This window comes from Oncorhynchus mykiss, chromosome 4, assembly GCF_057628025.1.
Source record: "Oncorhynchus mykiss isolate SJ-2025 chromosome 4, ASM5762802v1, whole genome shotgun sequence".
In the NCBI taxonomy this organism is placed as follows: Eukaryota; Metazoa; Chordata; class Actinopteri; order Salmoniformes; family Salmonidae; genus Oncorhynchus; species Oncorhynchus mykiss.
In genome coordinates this window covers 70,821,588-70,835,666 of record NC_143025.1, presented here as the reverse complement: position 1 = coordinate 70,835,666, position 14,079 = coordinate 70,821,588, and the positions used below count along the sequence as shown (strand labels likewise).

Below are 14,079 nucleotides of genomic sequence, written 5' to 3'. Positions count from 1 at the left end.
ACTTCTTCTTCTTTAATATCATGGTGCTTGCACATTTTGTTTGTGCATTCCGCCACCTACTGTGCGGGAGTGTGTGGTCGATCATGTTACCTTTTGTGATTCAAAAACCCTACAACACAGGTGGGTGGCGCCTTAATTGGGGAGGACAGGCACATGGTAATGTATGATGGAGCTGTGTCGATGGAAAGGTACCTTATAACTCTTCTGCAGTAAAACATTGTACACCCACATACTTGGAAAACAGAAAGGAAAACGCTGCACACTGCTGCTCATGCTCCCAGGTTATATTTATTTACAGCGTTTCGACCCTTAGGTCTTCATCAGGCATCCACATACTTCTCTGCAGCTTCCATCACAACGTCTATAATTCTGTGATTTACATTCCATTTCTGAGGTACAGGTGATAACTATGGCAATGAATGCTAAGAAGCCAACCTCACTGAAGTAAAAATGTGTTTCACTCTGTATTGGCTTAGACCAACTATTCACCCTTGACCCATCATCCTCTATTCTCATCACTGCCTCACGCATATGACACCTTCTGTTCTACTCGGACCCTGGCAACCTCAACCTGTCTCTCTCGCACCGGGGACTTCTGATCCCCAACAACATGGGCACCCAATTGACACACAGATTTTTCCACCGATACTAGACATTCCTTTGTCCCATGCCCTGCATACTTCTCACATCTCAGAATCTCCCTCCTACACACTGCTGCATATGACCATATACATGGCCTATCCTGCATCTGAGAGCAGCATCCTCATTTCCAGTCAGTGATTGCTGGAGTGCTTGCATTTGGCCTCTGGGCAGAAAGAATCAACAACACCTCTCACCTCTTACCACATTGAGTGGTTGATAATATCCAAGGCTTATATGCTCTGTGCGCAATAGCCTGGGGATGAAGCAGAGATCTGTGTATAATGACGAGATGCTCATGTCTCTGCACTAACAATGGGAGTTTTTGTCCCAAAGGCAGGAAGGCAGGTGACACGCCTAGGTCTGCATATTAAGCCCATAGAAATTAATTGGGCTTATTTTGGACATATTTTGGTGTGTGCAAAATCTCTCACTTCACTTGTTCCTCTTTGGATGAGGTTACTAACCATGCAACTACCTTACCACGGGAGTTTGGACTTCTGTTTTAAAGCCAGGGGATGAGTCTGAGTCATATTTCACTGTTACAAATAACTGTACATTTTTTAAAATTAAAAGTAGTCATGATGGTTGTACTGTTGCTTGTATGCGTTGTATCCGTGTGCTTACTGGCTTTTACCCTAATATTGGCTACTCTAGGTAGTAGCCCTGCTGCCACGAAATGGCGCTATTATTCCTTGCATCGTTTGTCATTGATGTCTTGCGTTAAAAGAAAAAAAAACTTTGTGGATTTATTTTTTTATTAGTCCACTGTTGATACAGTCCCAAAATATTTTGCATGTCAGCAGTCAAGTTTTCAAGATATAGGATTTTCAATAAGCAAAATGTCACTTACAGCAGTTGTCGTACCAGGCGGTCAGGATGCTCTCGATGGTGCAGCTGTATAACTTTTTCCGAATCTGAGGACCCATGCCAAATCTTTCATTCTCCTGGAGGGGGAATAGGCGTTGTCATGCCCTCTTCACAACTGTCTTGGTGTGTTTGGACCATGATAGTTTGTTGGTGATGTGGACACCAAGGAACTTGAAGCTCTCAACCTGTTCCACCACAGCCCGTCGAGGAGACAGTGTCCGTCGCTCAACAGTGTCCCATGTGGATCATGAATGGTCCACCACCCAAAAGACATCTAGCCAGATGTACACAGCTATAGGAAAAATTGGAGTCAACATGGGCCACATCCCTGTGAAACGCTTTCAGCACATTTTAGAGTCCATGCCCCAGCAAATTGAGGCTGTTCTGAAGCCAAAGGGGGTGTTCCTAATGTTTGGTAGACTCAGTCTGTGATCAAAAGATGTAGCTCTTATACAGTCTGCAATGGGATCTGTATTTGAAACTTTGTGTCAATGCACCTGTAAAAGGAACACTACTTTAACTTCCAAATTTGATAGAAGCTGAATAGATTTTTCAGCCGTGGGTGTGTGAACATTGAGTCATGCTTACTGCAATCATTATTTCTCATGATGTCAGCACAAAAGTTCCAAATACAGATCCCATTACAGACTGTATAAGAGCAACATTCTTCGATCACACACTGAGTATACCAAACATTAGGAAGACCCCCCTTTCGGCTTCAGAACGGCATCAAATTCGATCAGGACTCCATTTTGCTCCTGCCGTCCTATAGGTAGAAACTCAAACAGGATGTACCCGTGACTAGAACCATCCAACGCTGGTCTGATCAATTGGAATCCACGCTTCAATATTGTTTTGATCACATGGACTGGGAAATGTTCCGGGAAGCCTCAGAGAATAACATCGATTTATACGTTGACTCAGTGAGTGAGTATATAAGGAAGTGCATTGGAGATGTACCCACTGTGACTATTAAAACCTACCCTAACCAGAAACCGTGGATAGATGGCGGCATTTGAACAAAACAGAAAGCGCGAACCACCTCATTTAACCATGGAAAGATGACAGGGTATATGGCCGAATATAAACAGTGTAGTTATTCTCTCCGCAAGGCAGTCAAACAACTGAAATGTCGGTACAGGGACAAAGTGGTGTCGCAATTCAACGGCTCAGATATGAGACGTTTGTGGCCAGATCTACAGGCAATTACGGACTATAAAAAGAAAACCAGCCACGTCACGGACACCGACATCTTGCTTCCAGACAAACTAAAACACCTTCTTTGCCCGCTTTGAGGATAATACAGTGCCACCGACGCGCCGCGCTACCAAGGACCCCCCTCTCCTTCTCCGTGGCCGACGTGAGTAAGACATTTAAACGTGCTAACCCTCGCAAGGCTAACCCTCGCCTTATCCCATCTGGACAAGAGGAACACCTATGTAAGAATGCTATTCATTGACTACAGCTCAGCATTCCACACCATAGTACCCTCCAAGCTCATCATTAAGCTTGAGGCCCTGGGTCTCAATCCTGCCCTGTACAATTGGGTCCTGGACTTTCTTCACGGGCCGCCCCTAGGTGGTGAAGGTAGGAAACAACATCTCCACTTCGCTGATCCTCAACACTGGGGCCCCGCAAGGTTGCGTGCTCAGCCCCCTCCTGTACTCCCTGTTCACCCATGACTGCATGGCCATGCACGCCTCCAACTCGATCATCCAGTTTGCAGACGACACTACAGTAGTGGGCTTGATTACCAACAATGACAAGACAGCCTACAGGGAGGAGGTGAGAGCACTCGTGTGGGGTGTCAGGAAAACAACCTCTTCCTCAACATCAACAAAACAAAGGAGAGGATTGTGGACTTCAAGAAACAGCAGAGGGAGCACCCCCTATCCACATCGACGGGACAGTAGTGGAGAAGGTGGAAAGATCCTCGGGCTACACTTTACAGACAAACTGAAATGGTCCACCAACACAGACAGACTGGTGAAGAAGGCGCAACAGCACCACTTCAACCTCAGGAGGCTGAAGAAATTTGGCTTGTCACCTAAAAACCTGACAAACGTTTTACAGATGCACAATTGAGAGCATCCTGTTGGGAATGTATCACCGCCTGGTAAGGCAACTGCACTGCCCTCAACCGCAAGGTTCTCCAGAGGATGGACAATGCATCACCGGCGGCAAACTACCTGCCCTCCAGGACACCTACAGCACCCGATGTCACAGGAAGGCCAAAAAGATCATCAAGGACAACAACCACCCGAGCTGCTGCCTGTTCTCCCCGCTACCATCCAGAAGGCGAGGCCAGAACAGTTGCATCAAAGCTGAAAGAGACTGAAAAACAGCTTCTATCTCAAGGCCATCAGTCTGTTAAACAACAATCACTAACTCAGAGAGGCTGCTGCCTAGATACAGACTCAAATCATTGGCCACTATAATAAATGGATCACTACTCACTTTAATTAATGCCACTTTAACAATGTTTACATATCTTACATTACGCATCTCATATGTACAGTAGAAGTCAGAAGTTTACATACACTTAAGTTGGAGTCAATAAAACTGTTTTTTTAACCACTCCACAAATTTCTTGTTAACAAACTATTGTTTTGGCAAGTTGGTTCGGACATCTACTTTGTGCAAGGCACAAGTTTTTCCAACAATTGTTTACAGATAGATTATTTTACTTATAATTCACTGTATCACAATTCCAATGGGTCAGAAGTTTACATACACTAAGTTGACTGTGCCTTTAAACAACTTGGAAAATTCCAGAAAAGGATATCATGGCTTTAGAAGCTTCTGATAGGCTAATTGACATAATTTGAGTCAATTGGAAGTGTACCTGTGGACGTATTTCAAGGCCTACCTTCAAACTCAGTGTCATTTTGCTTGACATCATGGGAAAATGAAAAGAAATCAGCCAAGACCTCAGAAAAAAATTGTAGACCTCCACAAGTCTGCTTCATCCTTGGGAGCAATTTCCAAACACCTGAAGGTACCGCGTTCATCTGTACAAACAATAGTACGCAAGTATAAACATGATAGGACCATGCAGCTGTCATACTGCTCAGGAAGGAGGCGCGTTCTGTCTCCTAGTGATGAACATACTTTGGTGTGAGAAGTGCAAATCAATCCCAGAACAACAGCAAAGGACCTTGTGAAGATGCTGGAGGAAACAGGTACAAAAGTATCTATATCCACAGTAAAAACTAGTCCTATATCGACATAACCTGAAAGGCCACTCAGCAAGGAAGAAGCCACTGCTCCAAAACTGCCATAAAAAAGCCAGACACAGTTTGTAACTGCACATGGGGACGAAGATCGTACTTTTTGGAGAAATGTCCTCGTCTGATGAAACAAAAATAGAACTGTTTGGCCATAATGACCATCGTTATGTTTGGAGGAAAAAGGGGGATGCTTGCAAGCTGAAGAACACCATCCCAACCATGAATCACGAGGGTGGCAGCATCATGTTGTGTGGTTGCTTTGCTGCAGGAGGAACTGGTGCACTTCACAAACTAGATGGTATCATGAGGCAGGAAAATCATGTGGATATATTGAAGCAACATCTCAAGACATCAGTCAGGAAGTTAAAGCTTGGTCGCAAATGGGTCTTCCAAATGGACAATGACCCCAAGCATTCTTCCAAAGTTGTGGCAAATGGTTTAAGGACTACAAAGTCAACGTATTGGAGTGGCCAACACAAAGCCCTGACCTCAATCCTGTAGAAAATTTGTGGGCAGAACTGAAAAAATGTGTACAAGCAAGGAGGCCTACAAACCTGACTCAATTACACCAGCTCTGTCAGGAGGAATGGGCCAAAATTCTGACACACTGGGAATGTGAAAAAGAAATAAAAGCTGAAATGAATCATTCTCTCTACTATTATTCTGACATTTCACATTCTTAAAATAAAGTGGTGATCCTAATTGGCCTAAGACAGGCAATCTTTACTAGGATTAAATGTCAGGAATTGTGAAAAACTGAGTTTAAATGTATTTGGCCAAGGTGTATGTAAACTTCCAACTTCAACTGTATCTTATACCATCTATTCCATCTTGCCTATGCCGCTCGGCCATCGCTCATCCATACAGTATGTATATGTACATATTCTTATTCCATCCCTTTAGATTTGTGTGTATTAGGTAGTTGTTGTGGAATTGCTAGATTACTTGTTAGATATTACTGCACTGTCGGAAGTAGAACCACAAGCATTTCACTGCACTCACATTAACATCTGCTGACCATGTGTATGTGACCAATACAATTTGAGTCAATAAAACTGTACGATAACCCTTCATCAGTTACCTTTATTTAAGCCAACCCATAAAATAGTAGCCTGGATGAATTATTCCAATAAAATGGCCATGTCAACATTCACAACGGATGTTTTTGGAACAGCGTCGGTTTTCTGACAACCTATGCCGTGCCCAGGCTTCTACCAAGCCTGTGAAGGAGAGTCTGCTCAAAAAGGCAGACTTGTTGAGAACAGCCGTGTATTTGAATGGGTTTGCAGCGGGTAAACACAGTGTATCTTCCACAGACAACAAGCTGATTCATGTTATCTCACACAGATGCAGAACACAATAATTGGTGTGGTTGTGCCTCAGTCCCATTGTTGAGATTGCATGAATCCCAAGAGTCGAGGGAACAAAATGGAGGATATTACATAGGATACAGGGAGTGAAATGAGTGTGATAAATAAAGAATGCATTATAATAACATGGATGGCCATACTGACTATAGATCTTATTAAATGTATATTTGTTATGGGGCAAAGTAGCGTTGTGGTCCCTAGTAAAAACAAGTAAAACAAGTAGGTACTCAACTGTAATTTGCTCTGGATTATTCTTGATACAGTAGTTTCTGTCAAAAAGCTTGAGGGAGATTTATAAAAACGAATATATTTAAATAATGGACATTGACCCATTGGACCATGAAGTACTGAAGATGCACATACCAGCCAATATAAGGCTGTGAAATATGTCCTTCAGGTGGTGTAGAAAGACAAATGGATGTGATAGTTGTTACAAGATGGGCCACCAGGAGGAAGCAGTGATGTTAAAGAATAAATTGGCTCAGATGCAAAAAGTAAGCACTATCTTACCTTTCTGTTTTTTATTTCACAAATGAAAGCTTATTCTATAGAGTTTAAACACAATGTGCTTTCATTGTGCTGGGCAGAGTTCATGCTCCACTTTAGTCTAACAGATTATGATATGGGAAAAGGATTGTTGGTGATCTTTGCTTTTCCGAAGAAACTTTTATAGACTGATACTATTCACAGTCAAGCCATAAACCATGTCATAAAGACGCATAAAGTAGTATATTCATAAAGGTTTGTTAGTGAACTTTCCCCTTGAGTACTTGGTAAGAAAAACAAGAGATCGGTCTATACGTATACACTTGAGTGAGTCATACTGTAGCTGACTTAGATACTATGGGAGAGCTAGTTCTCATTAGCAACCAGTGTTCTTTCGGTGTTTCACCACAGAAGTTGTCAGACAAGCTTCAGTCATAAATGTCTGTCTCACAGCCCTGTCTCATAGTTTACAATCTGTCTTTCTTCCCTTTCACAACATGTCTCCTCTAGATACAAATATGTGACATTGTCCGTCATTAGGTCACATGACCCAGGTGGAGTGGTGTCATTGGCTCACAGAGCTTTCACCTGAGAAGGGTAAATGTCCAATGCGTTGACCCAGATATGACACATCCCTCTAATTATATAATATTGCATCCAAAAGAAGGAAATATTATACAATCTGTCCTCTATGTAGGCAGTAATTGAAAACAATTGTGCCGATTAGCATCCTGACAGTTGACAATGATTCAGCCAATTTGTCCATCCATGGCACAACCTCTTTCAATTCCCATTAGAAAGGAAGGAGTTTGGAGTTCTCCCTATGTATAGTGTCTGGTACAGTGTCTTGGGTTTCTTGAAAGGCCCTTAGAACAAAATATATTACAATCATATGTATGAGGGGCACTGTTCTCAAAGTCTCACTGGTAAAGCTGGTCCATCACCTGCAGGACATCTTCTAGTATGGATGGCCCCAGGTCAAGGTTCAGGGCAAAAGATGAGTCTTCCTCGACCACTGGAGAGGCCTCCACTGGGGGACAAGGAACCTGCTGGGGGGCCGCATTTAATTCAAATCCATCCGGACCCATAGTTAACCCTCCCTCCTCTTCCTGCTCCTGCTTTACCTCCTCTCGTTGGTACAACCCATCATGCTCCACCACCTCCACATCATCCAGTAAAGGCAGGGAGTGGCACTTATTGTGCCTGAAAGCCTGGGGAAGGGTTCTGGCTTCGGCGGACTGTGCATCCATCTCTTCTGGGCTGAGGAGTCGTGGGGGCTTGGGTGGGGCTGGGGAGGTCCCTTTGCAGTAGAGGTCCTGGTGGCTTTGAGAGCTGTGGAGGATGAGACTACCAGTCCGGTGAAAGGCTGTGAAGTCGCCGAAGGTATCACCGTGGGCATCCAATCCGATGTGGGAGAGGTGACGGAAGTCGCCCAGTGGTAGGCTGATCATGTTGACTGACAGAAGCTCACGGCGCTTCTGCTTGCGGGGCCAGCGCATCGTGGCCGATTTCAAGTACAGGGAATTCTTCAGAGGCATTGACTTGATTGTGTGTAACGTCAGTTAGTGAGTTCAAGGTCACTCAGTTGAAGGGTCTAGTTGGCCTTTGGGCAACTCTGAAATTGTGAGGACAAACAAAATAGATAGAGAAAACTCATTTATAATTATCTGATAATCATTCCATAGTTTTATTTTTCATTTTGGCATTTCATAGATACACCCCAAATTCCAACCTTTGCTAAAATTTGCCACAATTGCCATGACCTTGGATTCCAGGTTGAGATTGTTCCATTTATGGACTGGTTCCTGCAGCAGTGACTGTATAATATAGGAACCAGTTTTTATTGTGCATGTCAAAGCTAACACACTGTAATACTCTTCTAACTTCACACACATAGCTTTCTGCACAAAGGTTAATCTAGTAAGAGTTGATGCTTAAAAAATGTTGAATTAATTGTCTCACAGAGGGAAAAGTCTAAACAACCTCGTACAGAGGAGGCTGGGGAGGAGCTATAGGAGGATGGGGCTCAATGTTAATGGCTGCAATGGAAACAATGGAAGGGTACCTGGAAATAACGTGTTTGACTCTGTTCCATTGATTCCATTCCAGCCATTACATTGATCCTAAAGCTCCTCCCACCAGCCTCCTCTGACCTCTTGTACTGGAACGTGAACACTGGGGTACCTTAGTTTGTTAATAAGTAATCTTGGAGGCTTGCTTTTATTACTTTAAAGCATTAAAAAACGTTTTTTTCTTTGAATGTTGCTATGATTACATTAGATTTGATTTCACTCAATGTCATCATTCACACCACAGGAGGTTGGTGGCACCTTAATTGGGAAGGACAGGCTCGAGGTAATGGCTGAAGTTTCCATGTGTTTGATGCCATTCCATTTGCTCCGTTCCAGCTATTATTATGAGCCGTACTCCCCTCAGCAGCCTCCACTGGTTCACACCATATGTGTCTAAAGCTGCTTGAACTTTTGAGATAGTGTTGCAATCATGGCTTGTTCTAACTGGTAGTTCCACATTTCACTCAGATTAAGATTGGAAAGATCATATTTTTTCCCCAAGGTTAGTGTTTCATATTCATATACCTGTAATGGAACAACAGTTGGGAATTCTAAGGAAAACGTTCACTCCTGACTGGAAGACAAACTGGTTAGGGACTTTCTTAATTTGTCTAAAATGTGAAGGTTATGTTGTCTTGCTTGTATTGTTAGTCAACCCCCCCCCCCCCCCCCCCCACAAAAAAATGCTGCTTTTAAGGAATTTGCCCTATCTTTCAGACAATACAGAAATCCAAGTTGTACAGTTCTGTACAGTTAGTACAAGATTCAACAAACTTCATGATAGTTCCAATTATGGATCCTCAACAAATTAGCTCCAATGGAGACCCAATTATTTATCTAAGATTTGTATGTGGCTTTTAAAGGTTTCTCAGAGATCGGGATATTTGATAGTGGTTAGTTACTTACTGCAGCTATGAGGACAATGTGTCAGATACTGCCTCAGGTAAACTGAGGTGGCTGGTATGATTCAAATCCAGTAGGACTGACAACTTGTTATGCTGTTTCCAGATTAATATAAACAATTTCTTTGGAAAGGTAGTTGTTCTACTGACAAAGTCAACACGGTAACCACTAACTAAAGCCGTGTATAGGCCACACCGTTTGATCAAGTTGTAGTGAGGAAAAACCTTTACTGTACACGCTTAGAAAAAAACGGTTCCAAAAGGATTATTCGGCTGTCCCCTTTTTGGCTCTAGGTAGAACCCTTTTAGGTTCCATGTAGAACCCTCTGTGGAAATGGTTCTACCTGGAACCAAAAAGAGTTCTACCTGAAAACAAAAAGGGTTCTGCCTGGAACCAAAAAGGGTTCTTCAAAGCGTTCTCCTATGGGAACAACAGAAGAACCCTTTTAGGTTCTAGATAGCACCTTTCTTTCAGAAGCATGGCGTTCATTCACTTATTGCTTAAAAGTCTTGAAAGTTTACCTGTGTCTGTCTTTATATCCTGAGGTAACTTTATGCTCACTCAATATATTTCACTCTTCTCTGTTGGGTTAGAACACACAGCTCTCCAGACGTTCTGTGTTTGAATGAGCGCCCCGGACAGCCTTATCAGCTCACCTGTGTCTGTGGGGCGTTTGTATGAAGTGATAAACCTCCAGTCCCTCCCCCTTGATTAATCTCTGTCTGTGTGCCTGTGACTATCTTCTCTCGGGTAGTTCTCTAGTCTAAATAAGCTGTAGAAAAGAGGATCACCTTTTATTGTAGAAGTGTGACGCTCATGTGAACTCTACACTGCTTGCATTTCTTCAAGTTAGGTAGGGAAAGGGGGCAGTGATAGATGTTACTGTATCACTTGCCCTATGGGTTGGTGAATTCCTGGGGAAGAAGCCAAAGCATCTCTTCCTATAGGGTGTGGGTTTTCCAATGGAACTTACTTAGGTCTACTGTACATGTATAGGAAGGGGTAGGATTGGGGGGGGACAAATAAAAATCACTCACTACCTTCTGATCACCAGGCATTCGCCACAAAATACTCAAAAACAGATATCTATTTAAGTCAATTCACTATTTACATCACTGTTTATGTAAACATTTTCCCTCTGACATTTCTCTAAAAATAAACATAACTGCTCCTATCTGTCAAATGTGGAATACAACAAAAACTGTGGAGAATCTATTATGAATCATATTGCATCGTGGCTGCTATCGGCACCCAGTGTGTCATTAACCTAAGTATGGGATGCGTGGAGCAAGTCAGAATACTCTAGTTTGATATAACACTACAGAAATAGAATGAGTAGGATGTTTGGTGAGGTTTGCTAGGGAGGATATCCTGCCTGTAGTGTATAAACAGCAATCAAAAGATCTTAAGTCTAGAATATGAAAATGAGATGGAATATCCTGTTGTTTTATGCATACAGACACCTTGTAATTATGTGTGTGCCACCCCAGCTTGATGATTCATAAATACAGTAAACAAATTCAGCTTGACTGGGTCTGTAATGATTGGATATTGTGAAAGGAATTTTCGGTTTTGAGTGCTGTTAAGTGGTCCCAGTAGCCACACACTGGACACAAACTGGTTGAATCTGTTGTTTCAATGTAATTTGTCAATGTATTGTTACGTAGAAAATACATTGGATTTGAAAAAAGGGTGAAATTTCAACCGCATGGTAATGTCATCATGGTAACCAAATTTCAGCATAAGCAAACTTTGAATATAATATGTTGTACCTTTTTATTTTTATTTTTTATTTTTTTTATTTCACCTTTATTTAACCAGGTAGGCAAGTTGAGAACAAGTTCTCATTTACAATTGCAACCTGGCCAGATAAAGCAAAGCAGTTCGTCAAATACAACAACACAGAGTTACACATGGAGTAAAACAAACATACAGTCAATAATACAGTAGAAAAATAAGTCTATATACAATGTGAGCAAGTGAGGTGAGAAAAGGGAGGTAAAGGCAACAAAAAAAAGGCCATGGTGGCGAAGTAAATACAATATAGCAAGTAAAACACTGGAATGGTAGATTTACAGTGGAAGAATGTGCAAAGTAGAGATAGAAATAATGGGGTGCAAAGGAACTAAATAAATAAATACAGTAGGGAAAGAGGTAGTTGTTTGGGCTAAATTATAGATGGGCTATGTACAGGTGCAGCAATCTCTGAGCTGCTCTGACAGCTGGTGCTTAAAATAGTGAGGGAGATAAGTGTTTCCAGTTTCAGAGATTTTTGTAGTTCGTTCCAGTAATTGGCAGCAGAGAACTGGAAGGAGAGGCGGCCAAAGGAAGAATTGGTTTTGGAGGTGACCAGAGAGATATACCTGCTGGAGCGTGTGCTACAGGTGGGTGCTGCTATGTTGACCAGCGAGCTGAGATATGGGGGGACTTTACCTAGCAGGGTCTTGTAGATGACCTGGAGCCAGTGGGTTTGGCGACGAGTATGAAGAGAGGGCCAGCCAACGAGAGCGTACAGGTCGCAGTGGTGGGTAGTGTATGGGGCTTTGGTGATGAAACGGGTGGCACTGTGATAGACTGCATCCAATTTATTGAGTAGGGTATTGGAGGCTATTTTATAAATGACATTGCCGAAGTCGAGGATTGGTAGGGTGGTCAGTTTTACAAGGGTATGTTTGGCAGCATGAGTGAAGGATGCTTTGTTGCAAAAAAGGAAGCCAATTCTAGATTTAACTTTGGATTGGAGATGTTTGATGTGAGTCTGGAAGGAGAGTTTACAGTCTAGCCAGACTCCTAGGTATTTATAGTTGTCCACATATGTCAGAGCCGTCCAGAGTAGTGATGTTGGACAGGCGGGCAGGTGCAGGCAGCGATCAGTTGAACATCATGCATTTAGTTTTACTTGTATTTAATAGCAATTGGAGGCCACGGAAGGAGAGTTGTATGGCATTGAAGCTTGCCTGGAGGGTTGTTAACACAGTGTCCAAAGAAGGGTGTCGTCTGCATAGAGGTGGATCAGAGACTCCAGCAGCAAGAGCGACATCATTGATGTATACAGAGAAGAGAGTCGGTCCGAGAATTGAACCCTGTACCCTACGATTTGACACACTGAACTCTATCAGAGAAGTAACTGGTGAACCAGGCGAGGCAATCATTTGAGAAACCAAGGCTGTCGAGTCTGCCGATGAGGATGTGGTGATTGACAGAGTCGAAAGCCTTGGCCAGGTCAATGAATACGGCTGCACAGTATTGTTTCTTATCGATGGCGGTTAAGATATCGTTTAGGACCTTGAGCGTGGCTGAGGTGCACCCATGACCAGCTCTGAAACCAGTTTGCATAGCGGAGAAGGTATGGTGGGATTCGAAATGGTCGGTAATCAGTTTGTTGACTTGGCTTTCAAAGACCTTAGAAAGGCAGGGTAGGATAGTCTGTAGCAGTTTGGGTCAAGAGTGTCCCCCACTTTGAAGAGGGGGATGACCGCAGCTGCTTTCCAATCTTTGGGAATCTCAGACGACACGAAAGAGAGGTTGAACAGGCTAGTAATAGGGGTGGCAACAATTTCGGCAGATAATTTTAGAAAGAAAGGGTCCATATTGTCTAGCCCGGCTGATTTGTAGGGGTCCAGATTTTGCCGCTCTTTCAGAACATCAGCTGACTGGATTTGGGAGAAGGAGAAATGGGGAAGGCTTGGGCGAGTTGCTGTGGGGGGGTGCAATGCTTTTGACCGGGGTAGGGGTAGCCAGGTGGAAAGCATGGCCAGCCGTAGAAAAATGCTTATTGAAATTCGCAATTATAGTGGATTTAACGGTGGTGACAGTGTTTCCTATCTTCAGTGCAGTGGGCAGCTGGGAGGAGGTGTTCTTATTCTCCATGGACTTTACAGTGTCCCAGAACTTTTTTGAGTTTGCAGAGTTTCTGCTTGAAAAAGCTAGCCTTTGCTTTTCTAACTGCTTGTGTATATTGGTTTCTAGCTTCCCTGAAAAGTTGCATATCACGGGGGCTGTTCGATGCTAATGCAGAACGCTATAGGATGTTTTTGTGTTGGTTAAGGGCAGTCAGGTCTGGAGAGAACCAAGGGCTATATCTGTTCCTGGTTCTAAATTTATTGAATGGGGCATGCTTATTTAAGAAGGTGAGGAAGGCATTTAAAAAAAATAACCAGGCATCCTCTACTGACGGGATGAGATCAATATCCTTCCAGGATACCCAGGCCAGGTCGATTAAAACCGCAAGCTCTGGACAGTTACACCTGGATCTCGCAGCTAGCTAGCTGCTATCCCATCGTGAAGGCCCGGTGGGGCTCCGCATTGGCAGTAAAAACGGGACCGGATAGGTGATTGTAGCCCAGAAGTGGCTGATGGAACTCTTCAGCTGGCTAGCTCCGGAATAATTGATGTTTGCTCCGGGATCGACGTAAGCCAATAGTCACACGGATAGCAGCTAGCTAGCTGCGAGATCCAGGTGTAACTGTCCAGAGCTTGCGGTTGAAATCCAGGGATATGGAGAGAAAT

At 43.2% G+C, this 14,079-nt stretch overlaps 1 protein-coding gene across 1 annotated transcript; it reads right to left on the bottom strand.

The window, feature by feature from the left end:
- Window positions 1-5,802: 5,802 nt before the first annotated feature.
- Window positions 5,803-10,335, bottom strand: LOC110522305 (cdc42 effector protein 3-like). Its single transcript, XM_021600604.3, has 2 exons — window positions 10,092-10,335; window positions 5,803-8,210 (listed from the first exon to the last, which is right to left on the bottom strand). The coding sequence occupies exon 2, from the start codon at window positions 8,131-8,133 to the stop codon at window positions 7,516-7,518; it is 618 nt and encodes a 205-aa protein (XP_021456279.1). The 5' UTR covers window positions 8,134-8,210; window positions 10,092-10,335; the 3' UTR covers window positions 5,803-7,515.
- Window positions 10,336-14,079: the final 3,744 nt, after the last annotated feature.

Excerpts from the sequence above, each read along its gene's own strand:
- LOC110522305 (XM_021600604.3), bottom strand. The coding sequence starts at position 8,133 with ATGCCTCTGAAGAATTCCCTGTACTTGAAATCGGCCACGATGCGCTGG.